Source organism: Orcinus orca, chromosome 14 (assembly GCF_937001465.1).
Source record: "Orcinus orca chromosome 14, mOrcOrc1.1, whole genome shotgun sequence".
Classification (NCBI taxonomy): Eukaryota; Metazoa; Chordata; class Mammalia; order Artiodactyla; family Delphinidae; genus Orcinus; species Orcinus orca.
Window position 1 is genome coordinate 30477785 of NC_064572.1, and position 17662 is coordinate 30495446.

Sequence of the window (17662 nt, forward strand, 5' to 3'; positions counted from 1 at the left end):
GATCACCATGTTTGTGGTAATTTGTTACAGCAGCCCTGGGAAATGAATACACTTGGCTTCTTCCTCTTACTTAGTATGAATCTAGGGCAGTTTCCCCTAGATATCTATCTTTTACACTCAGGGACTCCAAAGTTACACAGATAAAACAATCTAAGAAGTCAAAATAAATGCCAAATATCATCTATCTCAAAACCAAACATATTTTTGGATATCAGATAAGACTGTATAATTTGTACCACTGCCTCTGTTAACAAGGATAATGAGGCATGAACTCTATGGAGAGACTAAACATCCCAGGAAATGGTTTGAAGTCATTTGAAAGAAACACTTTATCTTTTTTTTCTTTAACCACTAGGTTGCACTTTCCTTTGCTACCATTACCCTGAATCATTCTATTTTGTACATCCTATAATTTTAACACAGACAGTGATTCATCCTATATAATTGTTCTTTAAAGTGAATCTATTGTCTTTAGTTGGACTTTTCAAAAAAAGGTATGTAAATATAAATAGGAGCTTATTAATTTTATTTTAATAATGAGTGATGACTTCAAATCTTACATCTTTGGATTTGCAGATGCTGTCAAATCTGTTTTGTGAAACAAAGCAATACAACCAAAGCTATTCTGGAGAAACGACCCTGTGGTATTACACATACACATACATAACCTCCATGATTTCATTAATTTTTTCCAAAGGCTTCTACAAAGGTCAGAGGAGGTATTATTTTAAACAAACAAAAATAAATATGTAAACAAGCAAGGAGACAAATGCTGTTTTAAAAAGTTATGTGGATCAAGAAAATGAAATAAAAGGCATCCAGGATGGAAAGGAAGAAGTAAAATGATCTCTGTTTGCACATAGCATGATCTTATATTAGAAAATCTTAAGAAATCCATCAGAAAGTGTTGAATAAGCAAGACTGTGCTTATAAAACCTGAGTCAGTGCTTTGGAGAGATTTAAAAATCACAAATCACAGTACCCAATGGTGAAATAAAAACATTGTCAGATAAAAACATTGTCAGATAAACCAAAAACTAAGAGAATTAACTGCCAGCAGATTCGTACCATAAATGATAAGGGAAGTTCTTCAAACTGATGGAAGTGATACCAGATAAAATTTTAGATATTCAGAAATAAATGAAAAACACTCAAAATGGTAAGTATGAATAAATGGTAAATGTGGCTAAGTATAAAAATTATTTTTTTCTGTTAATTTACTGAAAAATATAATTGTTGAAAACAAACATGCTAACATTATATGATAGGGATTATAACATATATAGAGGAAATACAAAATGACAACTATGGCATAAAGGATGGAATGATGGGAAATGGAACTGTACGAATGCAAGGTTCTTACATTTCACTTGAAGTGGTACAATATTAACTTTAAGTAAACCATGAAAAGTTATAATTTCTAGAGAAACCACTAAAATATAAAATGCAAAAAAGTATAGCTAAAAGGCCACTAGACCCAACTCTATGTCTAGAAGAGATATACCTTGAAGACACAGATAGGTTTAACATAAAAGAATAGACATACCATGCAAACAATAACTACCCAAAGAGCTGGAGTAATTAAATCAATACCAGACAAAATAGAATTCAAGAAAAGGCATATTACTAAACATAAAGGGGGAATATTTCATAATGATAAAATGGCCAGTTCATCAAGAAAAGACAATAATCATAATTATTAAGTATGTATGCACTTAATACCAGAGCTCAAAATTAATGAAGCAAAGACTGACATCATTTAAAGGGAAAAACCGATGAGATTGGTTCAAGATAGTAGAGTAGAAGGACATGTGCTCAGTCCCTCTTGTGAGAGCACCGGAATCACAATTAACTGCTGAACGATCATCAACAGGAAGACACTGGAACTCACCAAAAAAGATACCCCACATCCAAAGACAAGGGAGAAGCCTCAATGTGACAGTAGGAGGGGCGCAATCACAAGAAACTCAAATCCCATAACCCCTGGGTGGGTGACTCACAAACTGGAGAGTACTTATACCACAGAAGTTCACCCACTGGAGTGAAGGTTCTGAGCCCCACGTCAGGCTTCCCAACCAGGGGGTCCAGCGATGGGAGGAGGAATTCCTAGAGTATCAGACTTTGAAGGCTAGTGGGATTTGATTGCAGGACACCGACAGGGCTAGGGGAAACAGAGACTCCACTCTTGGAGGGCACACACAAAGTACTGTGCACATCAGGACCCAGGGGAAGGAGCAGTGACCCCATAGGAGACTGAACTAGACCTACCTGCTAGTGTTGAAGGGTCTCCTGCAGAGGCGGCGGGTGGCTGTGGCTCACTGCAGGGACAAGGACACTGGCAGCAGAAGTTCTGGGAAGTACTCCTTGGCATGAGCCCTCCCAGAGTCTGCCATTAGCCCCACCAAAGAGCGGGGTAGGCTCCAGTGCTGTGTTGCCTCAGGTCAGACAACCAAAAGGGAGGGAACCCAGCCCCATCCATCAGCAGACAAGCGGATTAAAGTTTTACTGAGCTCTGCACACCAGAGCAACACCCAGCTCTACCCGCCACCAGTCTCTCCATCAGGAAGGTTGCACAAGCCTCTTAGATAGCCTCATCCACCAGAGGGCAGACAGCAGAAGCAAGAAGAACTACAATTCTGAAGCCTGTGGAATGAAAACCACATTCACAGAAAGATAAACAAGATGAAAAGGCAGAGGACTATGTACTAGATGAAGGAACAAGATAAAACCCCAGAAAAACAACTAAATGAAGTGGAGATAGGCAATCTTCCAGAAAAAGAATTCAGAATAATGATAGTGAAGATGATCCAGGACCTTGGAAAAAGAACAGAGGGAAAGATCGAGAAGATGCAAGAAATGTTTAAAGACCTAGAAGAATTAAAAAACAAACACCTAGAAGAGTTAAAGAACAAACAAACAGAGACGAATGATACAATAACTGAAATGAATATACTAGAAAGAATCTATAGCAGAATAACTTAGGCAGAAGAATGGATAAGTGACGTGGAAGACAGAATGGTGAAATTCACTGCCATGGAACAGAATAAAGAAAAAAGAATGGAAAGAAATGAAGACAGCCTAAGAGACCTCTGGGACAACATTAAATGCACCAACATTTGCATTATAGGCATCCCAGAAGAAGAAGAGAGAAAGGACCTAAGAAATTATTTGAAGAGATTATAGTCGAAAACTTCCCTAACATGGGAAAGGAAACAGCCACTCAAGTCCAGGAAGTGCAGAGAGTCCCAGGCAGGATAAACCCAAGGAGAAACACACCAAGACAGAAAGTAATCAAATTGACAAAAATTAAAGACAAAGAAAAATTATTAAAAGCAACAAGGGAAAAACGACCAGTAACATATAAGGGAACTCCCATAAGGTTAACAGCTGATTTCTCATCAGAAACTCTACAAGCCAGAAGGGAGTGGCACGATATATTTAAAGTGATGAATTGGAAGAACCTACAACCAAGATTACTCTACCTGGCAAGGATCTCACTCAGATTCGACAAAGAAATCAAAAGCCTTACAGATAAGCAAAAGCTAAGAGAATTCAGCACCACCAAACCAATTCTACAACAAATGCAAAAGGAACTTCTCTAAGTGGGAAACACAAGAGAAGAAAAGAACCTACAAAAACAAACCCAAAACAAATAAGAAAATGGTCATAGGAACATACATATTGATAATTACCTTAAATGTAAATGGATTAAATGCTCCAACCAAAAGACACAGGCTTGCTGAATGGATACAAAAACAAGACCCAGGGCTTCCCTGGTGGCACAGTGGTTGAGAGTCTGCCTGCCAATGCAGGGGACACAGGTTTCAGCCCTGGTCTGGGAAGATCCCACATGCCACGGATCAAGTAGGCCCATGAGCCACAACTACTGAGCCTGCACGTCTGGAGCCTGTGCTCTGCAACAAGAGAGGCTGCAATAGTGAGAGGCCCGTGCACCGCGATGAAGAGTGGCCCCTGCTTGCCGCAACTAGACAAAGCCCTCGCACAGAAACGAAGACCCAACACAGCCAAAAATAAATAATGAATTAATTAATTAAAAAAACCCAAAAACACAAGACCCATATATATGCTGTCTACAAGAGACCCACTTCAGACCTAGGGACACATACCGACTGAAATTGAGGGGATGGAAAAAGATATTCCATGCAAATGGAAATCAAAAGAAAGCTGGAGTAGCAATAATCATATCAGATAAAATAGACTTTAAAATAAAGAATGTTACAAGAGACAAGGAAGGACACTACATAATGATCAAGGGATCAATCCAAGAAGATATAACAATTATAAATATATATGCAACCAACATAGGAACACCTCAATACATAAGGCAAATGCTAACAGCTATAAAAGAGGAAATAGACAGTAACACAATAATAGTGGGGGACTTTAACACCTCACTTACACCAATGGATAGATCATCCAGAAAGAAAAGCAATAAGGAAACACAAGCTTTAAATGACACAATAGACCAGACAGATTTAATTGATATTTATAGGACATTCCATCCAAAAACAGCAGATTACACTTTCTTCTCAAGTGCACATGGAACATTCTCCAGGATAGGTCACATCTTGGGTCACACATCAAGCCTTGGTAAATGTAAGAAAACTGAAATCATATCAAGCACCTTTTACAACCACAATGCTATGAGATTAGAAATCAGTTACAGGGAAAGAAACGTAAAAAATACAAACACATGGAGGCTAAACAATATGTTACTAAATAACGAAGAGATCACTGAAGAAATCAAAGAGGACATCAAAAAATACCTAGAGACAAATGACAATGAAAACACGACAATCTAAAACCTATGGGATGCAGCAAAAGCAGTTCTAAGAGTGAAGTTTATATCAATACAATCCTACCTCAAGAAGTAAGAAAAATCTCAAACAATCTAACCTTACACCTAAAGGAACTAGAAAAAGAAGAACAAACAAAACCCAAAGTTAGGAGAAGGAAAGAAATCATAAACATTAGAGCAGAAATAAATGAAACAGAAACAAAGAAAACAATAGCAAAGATCAATAAAACTAAATACTGGTTCTTTGAGAAGATAAACAAAATTGATAAACCTTTAGCAAGACTCATCAAGAAAAAGAAGGAGAGGACTCAATAAAATTAGAAATGAAAAAGGAGACGTTACAATGAACACCGCAGAAATACAAAGCATCCTAAGAGACTACTACAAGCAACTCTATGCCACTAAAACGGACAAAGTGAAAGAAATAGACAAATTCTTAGAAAGGTATAACCTTCCAAGACTGAATCAGGAAGAAATAGAAAATATGAACAGACCAATCTCAAGCAATGAAATTGAAACTGTGATTAAAAATCTTCCAACAAACAAAAGTCCAGGACCAGATGGCTTCACAGGTGAATTCTATCAAACATTTAGGGAAGAGCTAACACCCATCCTTCTCAAACTCTTCCAAAAAATTGCAGAGGGAGGAACACTCCCAAACACATTCTACGAGGCCACCATCACCCTGATATCAAAACCAGACAGAGATACTACAAAAAAAGAAAATTACAGACCAATATCACTGATGAATATAGATGCAAAAATCCTCAACAAAATACTAGCAAACAGAATCCAACAACACATTAAAAGGATCATACACCATGATCAAGTGGGATTTATCCCAGGGATGCAAGGATTCTTCAATATACGCAAATCAATCAATGTGATACACCATATTAGCAAATTGAAGAATAAAAACCATATGATCATCTCAATAGATGCAGAAATAGCTTTCGACAAAATTAAATACCCATTTATGATAAAAACTCTCCAGAAAGTGGGCAGAGAGGGAACCTACTTCAACATAATAAAGGTCATATATGACAAAATCACAGCAAACATCATTCTCAATGGTAAAAAACTGAAAGCATTTCCCCTAAGATCAGGAACAAGACAAGGCTGTCCACTCTTGCCACTATTATTCAACATAGTTTTGGAAGTCCTAGCCAAAGCAATCAGAGAAGAAAAAGAAATAAAAGGAATACAAGGTGGAAAAGAAGAAGTAAAGCTGTCACTGTTTGCAGATGACATGATACTATACATAGAGAATTCTAAAGATGCCACCAGAAAACTACTAGAGCTAATCAATGAATTTGTAAAGTTGCAGGATACAAAATTAATGCACAGAAATCTCTTGCATTCCTATACACTAACAATGAAAGATCAGAAAGAGAAATTAAGGAAACAATCCCATTCACCATTGCAACAAAAAGAATAAAATACCTAGGAATAAACCTACCTAAGGAGGTAAAAGGCCTGTACTCAGAAAACTGTAAGACACTGTTGAAAGATATCAAAGATGACACAAACAGATGGAGAGATATACCATGTTCTTGGATTGGAAGAATCAATATTGTGAAAATGACTATACTACCCAAAGCAATCTACAGATTCAATGCAATCCCTGTCAAATTACCAGTGGCATTTTTTACGGAACTAGAACAAAAATTCTTAAAATTTGTATGGAGACACAAAGGACCCCGAATAGCCAAAGCACTCTTGAGGGGAAAAAAACAGAGCTGAAGGAATCAGACTCCTTCACTTCAGACTACAGGGCTATAGTAATCAAGACAATATGGTACTGGCAGAAAAACAGAAATATAGATCAATGGAACACGATAGAAAGCCCAGAGATAAACCCAGCACCTATGGTCAACTAATCTATGACAAAGGAGGCAATGATATACAATGGAGAAAAGACAGTCTCTTCAATAAGTGGTGCTGGGAAAACTGGACAGCTACATGTAAAAGAATGAAATTAGAACACTCCCTAACACCATACACAAAAATAAACTCAAAATGGATTAGAGACCTAAATGTAAGCCCAGACACTATAAAACTCTTAGAGGAAAACATAGGAAGAACACTCTTTAACATAAATCACAGCAAGATCTTTTTTGATCCATCTTCTAAAGTAATGGAAGTAAAAGCCAAAGTAAACAAATGGGACCTAATGAAACTTAAAAGCTTTTGCACAGCAAAGGCAACTATAAATAGGACAAAAAGACAACCCTCAGAATGGGGAAAATATTTTCAAACGAATCAATGGACAAAGGATTAATCTCCAGCATATATAAACAGCTTATGCAGCTGAATATCAAAAAAACAACCCAATCAAAAAATGGGCAGAAGACCTAAATAGACACCTCTCCAAAGAAGACATACAGATGGCCAAGAAGCACATGAAAAGCTGCTCAACATCACTAATTATTAGAAAAATGCAAATCAAAACTACAATGAGGTATCACCTCACACTGGTTAGAATGGGCATCATCAGAAAATCTACAAACAACAAATGCTGGAGAGGGTGTGGAGAAAAGGGAACCCTCTTGCACTGTTGGTGGGAATGTAAATTGATATAGCCACTATGGAGAACAGTATGGAGGTTCCTTAAAATACTAAAACTAGAATTACCATATGACCCAGAAATCCCACTACTGGGCATATACCCAGAGAAAACCATAATTCAAAAAGACACATGCACCCCAATGTTCATTGCAGCACTACTGACTATAGCCAGGTCACGAAAGCAACCTAAATGCCCATTGACAGACAAATAGATAAAAAAGATTTGGTACATATATACAATGGAATATTACGCAGCCATGAAAAGGAACGAAAGTGGGTCATTTGTAGAGACATGGATGGACCTATGGACTGTTATACAGAGTGAAGGAAGTCAGAAAGAGAAAAACAAAATCATATATTAATGTATATATATGGAATCTAGAAAAGTGGTACAGATGAACCGGTTTGCAAGGCAGAAATAGAGACACAGATGTAGAGAACAAACGTATGGACACCAAGCGGGGGAAAGTGGCAGGGGTGGTGGTGGTGGTGGGATGAATTGGGAGATTGGGATTGACATATATACACTAATATGTATAAAATAGATAACTAATAAGAAACTGCTGTATAAAAAATAAAATAAAATAAAATGCAATATGAGATCCTTGATTAAATCATGGAGATATGAAAAAAGAAATAAAGGGAAAAACAGACAAATTCACACATCATGCTTGGAGATTTTTCTTTTTTTTTTGCAGTATGTGGGCCTCTCACTGTTGTGGCCTCTCCCATCGCGGAGCACAGGCTCTGTACGTGCAGGCTCAGCGGCCATGGCTCACGGGCCTAGCTGCTCTGCAGCATGTGGGATCTTCCTGCGGACATGAATCCGTGTCCCCTGCATCGGCAGGCGGACTCTCAACCACTGCGCCACCACGGAGGCCCCATACTTGGGAGATTTTCACATTCCATTCTCACTAACTGATAGAACAACTAGCCAAAATTTCAGTAAGGACATCTAAGATCTGAACACTATCAACCACCCTGACCTAACTGACATTTTTATAACACTATATTCAAAAGCGTAGAACGCACATTCTTTTCAAATGTATATGAAACATTTATCAAAAAACTGACGATATGCTGGGCCATAAAACAAGTCTCAATCCATTTTAATGAACTGAAATTTTATGGAGTGTGTTGTCTGACCACAATGGAATTAAATTAGAAATTAAAAACAAGAGTGTCTCTAGAAAAAACAAAATATTTGGAAATTAAAAAACATATCTTTAAATAACATGAGTCACCAAAGATCATGGGGAAAATCAGAAAATATTTCAAATAGAATGATGGTGAAAATACAACGTATCAAAATATAGATAAAGTGATATTTAGAACAAAATATATAGCCTCAAAAGCTTATCTTAGGTCTTCCCTGGTGGTGCAGTGGTTAAGAATCCGCCTGTCAATGCAGGGGACACAGGTTCGAGCCCTGGTCGGGGAAGATCCCACATGCTGTGGAGCAACTAAGCCCATGTGCCACAACTACTGAGCCTGCGCTCTAGAGCCCAAGAACCACAACTACTGAAGCCTGTGCACCTAGAGCCCGTGCTCTGCAAGAAGAGAAGCCAACACAATGGGAAGCCCGTGCACTGCAAAGAAGAGTAGCCCCTGCTCACCACAACTAGAGAAAGCTCACTTGCAGAAACAAAGACCCAACACAGACAAAAAAAAAAAAAAAAAAAAAAAAAAGCTTATCTTAGAAAAGGTAGGTAAAGTTCCATGTTAAGAAGCTAAAAAGAGAAAAGTAATGTATACTGAAAATAAGTAGAAGGAAGGAAATAATAAAGATATGAGCAGAAATCAATGCAATACAAAAAACCAGAGAGAAAATTAACAAAGTCAAAAATTGGTCCTTTGAAAAACTTAACAAAATTGCTAACCCCCGAGGTAGATTAAATAAGAAAAAAAAAAAAAAGAGGGAGAGAGAGAAGACATAATTCATCAATGTTAGGAGTAAAAGGTAAGATTTCAGATTTTATAGAATCCATAGATATTAAAAGGATAATGATGGAATATTATGAACAGCTTTATGTCAATAAATTAAATAACAGACAAAATGGTCAAATTCCTAAAAAAAAGACAACGTATTAAAATTCACTCGATAAAACACAAACTCTGAATACCTATGTATTTATTTAAAAAATTAAATTATTAAAATGTTCCCACAAAGAAAACTGCAGGCCCAGATAGTTTCATTGGTGTATTCTATCAAACAATTCAAAATGAAAGAACAGTGATCTTTCACAGACTCTTACTGAAAATAAAGACGAAAAAATTCCCCAACTCATTTTATGAGGACAGTATACTCTGATTACAACATCTGAAAAGACATTACAGAAAAGAAAATTACAGACCAATATTCCTCAGTATTTTACAAAATGCTAGAAATAAATTTAGCGATATACAAAAAGACTAATACATCATTAGCAAGTAGGGTTTATTTCAGGACAATAAAGGATAATCAATGCAACTACCATATTAAGAAAATAAAGGAGAAAAGCCATATAATAATTCCTATGTATATATATAGAAAAAGTTTTGTCAAAATTCAATATTGATGACAAAAACTTTTTTTTAAATTAGGAAGAGAAAGGAATTTCCTTAATCTGATAATGGGCATCTATGAACAGTCTAATCTAATATCTAACTTAATGGTGAAATACTGAATGCTTTCCCCCTAAAATCAGAAAGAGGCCAAGGATACCCACTCTCAGCACTTGTATTCAACACTGTATTGGTGGTTGAAGCAAGTGCAATAAGGCAAGAAAAAACGGCATAAATATAAAAAAGAAGAGGTGAAACTCTCTTCGCAGATGACATGATTGCTTACATATAAAAACCTAAGGAATCCGCAAAATACCTAGAAGAATGAGCAAATTTAGCAAGACCACAGAATACAAGATCAATATACAAAAATCAATTGTATTTTATAATAGCAAACAATTGGAAAATGAAATAAAAATTCAATTTTTAATAGCATTAAAACCATAAAATACTTGGGCATAAATTTTAAAAAATATGTGTAAGACCTGTGTATTTAAAACTACAAACCACTGATGATAGAAATAAAATAAGACCTAAAAAAATGGAGAGAGATAATATGTTCATGAACTGGAGGACTCTATCACTAAGATGTCAATTCTCCCCAGATTAATCTATTTATTCAATGTTATTGTAATCACAATCCTACCTCTTTTTTCTTTTTTTTTACATCTTTATTAGAGTATAATTCCTTTACAATGGTGTGTTAGTTTCTGCTCTATAACAAAGTGAATCAGTTATACATATACATATGTTCCCATATCTCTTCCTTCTTGCATCTCCCTCCCTCCCACCCTCCCTATCCCACCCCTCCAGGCGGTCACAAAGCACCGAGCTGATCTCCCTGTGCTATGAGGCTGCTTCCCACTAGCTATCTACCTTACATTTGGTAGTGTATATATGTCCATGCCACTCTCTCGCTTTGTCACAGCTTACCCTTCCCCCTCCCCATATCCTCAAGTCCATTCTCTAGTAGGTCTGTGTCTTTATTCCTGTCTTACCCCTAGGTTCTTCATGACATTTTTCCCCCTTAAATTCCATATATATGTGTTAGCATACGGTATTTGTCTCTCTCTTTCTGACTTGCTTCACTCTGTATGACAGACTCTAGGTCTATCCACCTCATTACAAATAGCTCAATTTCGTTTCTTTTTATGGCTGAGTAATATTCCATTGTATATATGTGCCACATCTTCTTTATCCATTCATCTGATGATGGACACTTAGGTTGTTTCCATCTCCAGGCTATTGTAAATAGAGCTGCAATGAAGATTTTGGTACATGACTCTTTTTGAATTATGGTTTTCTCAGGGTAAATGCCCAGTGGGATTGCTGGGTCATATGGTAGTTCTATTTGTAGTTTTTTAAGGAACCTCCGTACTGTTCTCTATAGTGGCTGTACCAATTCACATTCCCACCAGCAGTGCAAGAGTGTTCCCTTTTCTCCACACCCTCTCCAGCATTTATTGTTTGTAGATTTTTTGATGATGGCCATTCTGACCAGTGTGAGATGATATCTCATTGTAGTTTTGATTTGCATTTCTCTAATGATTAATGATGTTGAACATTCTTTCATGTGTTTGTTGGCAGTCTGTATATCTTCTTTGGAGAAATGTCTATTTAGGTCTTCTGCCCATTTTTGGATTGGGTTGTTTGTTTTTTTGTTATTGAGCTGCATGAGCTGCTTATAAATTTTGGAGATTAATCCTTTGTCAGTTGCTTCATTTGCAAATATTTTCTCCCATTCTGAGGGTTGTCTTTTGGTCTTATTTATGGTTTCCTTTGCTGTGCAAAAGCTTTGAAGTTTCATTAGGTCCCATTTGTTTATTTTTGTTTTTATTTCCATTTCTCTAGGAGGTGGGTCAAAAAGGATCTTGCTGTGATTTATGTCATAGAATGTTCTGCCTATGTTTTCTTCTAAGAGTTTGATAGTTTCTAGCCTTATATTTAAGTCTTTAATCCATTTTGAGTTTATTTTTGTATATGGTGTTAGGGAGTGATCTAATCTCATACTTTTACATGTACCTGTCCAGTTTTCCCAGCACCACTTACTGAAGAGGCTGTCCTTTCTCCACTGTACATTCCTGCCTCTTTTATCAAAGATAAGGTGACCATATGTGCGTGGGTATATCTCTGGGCTTTCTATCCTGTTCCATTGATCTATCTTTCTGTTTTTGTGCCAGTACTATACTGTCTTGATTACTGTAGTTTTGTAGTATAGACATTTCTCCAAAGAAGATATACAGACTGCCAACAAACACATGAAAGAATGCTCAACATCATTAATCATTAGAGAAATGAAAATCAAAACTACAATGAGATATCATCTCACACCGGTCAGAATGGCCATCATCAAAAAATCTACAAACAATAAATGCTGGAGAGGGTGTGGAGAAAAGGGAACACTCTTGCACTGCTGGTGGGAATGTGAATTGGTACAGCCACTATGGAGAACAGTACGGAGGTTCCTTAAAAAACTACAAATAGAACTACCATATGACCCAGCAATCCCACTATTGGGCATATACCCTGAGAAAACCATAATTCAAAAAGAGTCATGTACCAAAATCTTCATTGCAGCTCTATTTACAATAGCCAGGATATGGAAACAACCTAAGTGTCCATCATCAGATGAATGGATAAAGAAGATGTGGCACATATATACAATGGAATATTACTCAGCCATAAAAAGAAACGAAATTGAGTTATTTGTAGTGAGGTGGATAGACCTAGAGTCTGTCATACAGAGTGAAGTAAGTCAGAAAGAGAAAGACAAATACCGTATGCTAACAGATATACATGGAATCTAAGAAAAAAAAATGTCATGAAGAACCTAGGGGTAAGACAGGAATAAAGACACAGACCTACTAGAGAATGGACCTGACGATATAGGGAGGGGGAAGGGTAAGCTGTGACAAAGTGAGAGAGTGGCATGGACATATATACACTACCAAATGTAAAATAGATAGCTAGTGGGAAGCAGCTGCATAGCACAGGGAGATCAACTTGGTGCTTTGTGACCACTTAGAGGGGTGGGATAGGGAGGGTGGGAGGGAGGGAGATGCAAGAGGGAAGAGATATGGGAACATATGTATATGTATAACTGATTCACTTTGTTATAGAGCAGAAACTAACACACCATTGTAAAGCAATTATACTCCAATAAAGATGTAAAAAAAATTGGATAATAATAACACTTAACTTTCAGTATTATTAGAATTAAAAGAAATGGTTAAGCACTGAAAAAAAAATGGGAGAAAATATTTGCAAATGAAGCAACTGACAAAGGATTAATCTCCAAAATTTATAAGCAGCTCATTCAGCTCAATATCAAAAAAAGAAAAAATCCAATCCAAAGATGGGCAGAAGACCTAAACAGACATTTCTCCAAAGAAGATATACAGATTGCCAACAAACACATGAAAGGATGCTCAACATCACTAATCATTAGAGAAATGCAAATCAAAACTACCATGAGGTATCACCTCACACCAGTCAGAATGGCCATCGTCAAAAAATCTACAAACAATAAATGCTGGAGAGAGTGTGGAGAAAAGGGAACCCTCTTGCACTGTTGGTGGGAATGTAAATTGATACAGCCACTATGGAGAACAGTATGGAGTTTCCTTAAAAAACTAAAAATAGAACTACCATATGACTAAGCAATCCCACTACTGGGCATATACCCTGAGAAAACCATAATTCAAAGAGTCATGTACTACAATGTTCATTGCAGCTCTATTTACAATAGCCAGGACATGGAAGCAACCTAAGTGTCCATCGACAGATGAGTAGATAAAGAAGATGTGGCACATATATACAATGGAATATTACTCAGCCATAAAAAGAAACGAAATTGAGTTATTTGTAGTGAGGTGGATGGAACTAGAGTCTGTCATACAGAGTGAAGTAAGTCAGAAAGAGACAAACAAATACTGTATGCTAACACATATATATGGAATCTAAAAAAAAAAAGATTCTGAAGAACCTAGGGGCGGGACAGGAATAAAGACGCAGACATAGACAAAGGACTTGAGGACACGGGGAGGGGGAACGGTAAGCTGGGATGAAGTGAGAGAGTGGCGTGGACATATATACACTACCAAATGTAAAATAGATAGCTAGTGAAAAGCAGTCACATAGCACTGGGAGATCAGCTCGGTGCTTTGGGACCACCTAGAGGGGTGGGATAGGGAGGGTGGGAGGGAGACACAAGAGGGAGGAGATATGGGGATATATGTATATGTATAGCTAATTCACTTTGTTATAAAGCAGAAACTAACACACCATTGTAAAGCAATTATACTCCAATAAAGATGTAAAAAAAAAAAAAGACCCCATTAAGAAAATGAATAGGCAAGCCACAGACTAGGAAGCTGTTCACAAAATATATATCTGATATAGGACTTATATTAGAATATATCAAGAAATTCCACAATTCAATAAGACAAGCAAACTTATAAAAATGGGTAAAAGATTTGAACAGACACTTCACCAAAGAAGATATCTGAATGATGAGAACACAAAAAGTTGCTCAATAGCAGAGGTCATCAGGGAAGTACAAATGAATAACACAATGAGGGGACTTCCCTGGTGGTCCAGTGGTTAAGAATCTGCCTTCCAATGCAGGGGACATGGGTTCGATCCCTGGTTGGGGAACTAAGGTCCCATACGCCACAGTGCAACTAAGCCCATGCGCTGCAACTACTGAGCATGCAAGCCACAACTAGAGAGCCTGAGTGCTGCAACTCCAGAGCTCACGTGCTCTGGAGCCCTCGTGCCACAACTACAGAGCCCACGCACTCTGGAGCCTGTGCGCCACAACCAGAGAGTCTTCGCGCTGCAAATACTGAGCCTGCGTGCTGCAACTACTGAGCCTGGGTGCCACAACTAGAGAGAGAAGCCCGCACACCTTAATGAAGAGCCCGCGTGCTGCAACAATAGTTCCTGCATGCCACAACGAAGATCCCACGTGCTGCAACAAAGACCCAACACAGCCAAAAATAAAACACAAAAAAAAATATTAAAAAAAACCAAACAAACATGAGATACCTTTATATACATTCCAGAATCACAAGAATTAAAAAAGACTGATACCACCAACTGTTGACAAGAATGTGGAACCACTTGAACCGCTGTACATTTTTAGTGGGAGTATAAAAAAGATACACTATGAAAAAGGGTCTGAAAGTTTTTTTTATAAACGAAATACCTTTCTCTGGACACAGCAATTTACTCCTAGGTATTTATCCAAGAAAAATGAAAATACATGTCCTCAAAAAGACTAACATAAGAATGTTCATAGTGGCTTGATTCAAGATAGTCAATAACTAGAAACAGCCAAGGAGTCCAACAGAAGAGTGGATAAACAAATTGTGGTGTATTCATACAATGGATTACTATTCATAAAAAAGGAACAAACTACTGTACATGCAACAACATGGGTGGATCTCAAGCACACGCTGAGAGAAACTTTAGAAAGAGTGTACATTGTATAATTCCATTTGTGTGAAGTTCTAGAACAGACAAAATTAATCTATGGTGGAAAAACACACAGAATTAAGATTGCCTCATGATAACCAGGGCAGAAATTGACTGTGAAAGGGCACAAGGGAACTGTAAAAATCTACTGAACTTCAATTAATATTCATGCTGAAGTATTCGGGAGTGAAGTACTTATGTCTCTAACTTAACTTTGAATGCGTCAAAAATTAAGAGAGATTGATAATCAGAAGGATGAATATATGCATAGATATTCTATCAGGAAAATATAGCAAAATATTCATTGAGGTGGATATATGGATGTTCTCTGAATAATTATTTCAACTGTTATGTATGTTTGAAATTTTTCATAATAAAATATTGGGGAAAAAACTGTTTTCAATTCCTCTGCTCTCTCACATTGACTGTACAAACTGGAACTGAATTTGTATGAAGTAAGCCAATAGGGGGTGCTATTTTCAGAATCATGATTTTATCTTTTAAAGAAAAACACAAAAACTTTAACATGAAAAACAAAACAAACCATTCCTTCTCAACAAAGAATGAATTACAATGAACAGCAACTTTAGCTTCACATTATATATGTCATAAGTCTGGCTCTAAAGAGAGAATTTCTGAATTTCATTCACTGTGCCTCAGCTTAGATGCCTGTTTCCAAGACTAATCATTTAAAGATGGGAATCTGCCTTGACTATATAGCCTTTAGCACAAGACAATATATTTGCTGAATTTGGCCTCCCAGGGTGAAATGCAGGGCTCATACAGTGTCAACAAAACAAATCAAAAAACAATGTCAAGAAAAATTCATGTATTACTGTTAAGGACGGGTAGTCACCTAATAGATTACAGATTCAGTGTTTATAGTGTCAAGAAAAAAATTTTGGGTTTCATTACCTTTATCAAGAGATGCCCCAGCCATATGGTAAAAGCTCAATGCAGTGTCTACATCATTAATGTTCTTTAAGAAAGTAAAGAAGTTCTCCACTTCCTGAAATGTCAGACCCTGAAAGAAGAAAGACAGTTAAGAAAGGCAGGAACCTGTACAAAAAGCAGCATAAAAATGCAGAAAACTAGGCAGTTATTCATGTATAAATCAGAAATTTATGCTATGTCTAGAACAGAGACTCAACAAATTAGTCAAGGAATGTCAAATTTGTACACAACAGGGGAACAAAACTCTGGTATTTTACCCTGAGAAATGTACGTTGGCTAATTGCTTTCCCCTCATATGTAAAATCTGACATGAAGCTGTTTAAAGTTATGGCTGGATATCTTTAAAGAAAATATTTCTAACTATACCCTCCAATTAGTCACAATATCTGTTGTGACACTTCCTAAATGAGCTGTAGCCACTTGATCTGTTATACATCGTAACAAGTAAGACCCATCAGGACTTCCATTTTAATAATCTACTCATAGGCCAGTCAAGCTTTTTGAGGCTTAAGCTAATTGAAGAACCACCAAAGCCAGTAATATACATGGGAACGGTTTCAGCATTTAGCAGAACCCAAGCAACTGGGAAAGTTGTTCATTATCTCAATTTAAAAGCTACTAATGAAGCAATCTGCCATGTAACTTTAATCTGATGAAAGTCTGTGAATGAGGAAATTCTTTTCAGAAGCTGGTCAAAGATTTGCTGATCTTTGATGCTACTTTCTATGATGGCTCAAGAGAGTAGTTGGATAAACAGGGATTAGAGGGAGGAAGATTTGTCCTATATGCCTGTTTCCCATTTCTCACACATCATGCTGTGATGGAAATGAATACAATCTCTAAGAAATGAGTAACACTGGGGAAACACTGAGGTTAACGCCTTCTAATGAAGCATCAGGTCCTTTTACGGACTGCAGATGTTGACGGGCTTCTACTCAGTACTGATCCTCTTCCGATCTCCATTTCCCCAAACTACAGAGCCCAGGAATCCACATAGGTAACTCAGTAAAAAGGAAACCTTAATATAGACAATCTATAGCACTTTCCTGGTACTCTCCAAACTGGCCAATGGTATCTTTCTCATTTCATCAATCAAACTAAAAGCTAAAATACTGTGTGTATGATTATGTCACATGATCGTTTTAGTTTTTCTCCTTAGAATCACAGAACTTAAAATTTTTTTAATTGTGGAATATGATGATCATATAGAAAGGCGCATAAAACAAACTGTTGTAAAATGAACACCCATAAGATCTCGATTCAGGTCAAGAAACAGACAATTATCAGCATCCCAGAAAT

The 17662-nt window shown here is 37.0% G+C and overlaps 1 protein-coding gene across 3 annotated transcripts in view; it reads right to left on the reverse strand.

Moving 5' to 3' along the window:
* The window catches only part of MICU1 (mitochondrial calcium uptake 1), a 200544-nt gene that overhangs the window by 21287 nt on the left and 161595 nt on the right, over window positions 1-17662 (reverse strand). For all 3 annotated transcript variants that reach the window (XM_049697304.1, XM_004273143.4, XM_033434145.2), the window contains one exon: window positions 16325-16433. In XM_049697304.1, coding sequence (XP_049553261.1) covers window positions 16325-16433 — 109 coding nt within the window. The remainder of the gene's footprint in view (window positions 1-16324; window positions 16434-17662) is intronic.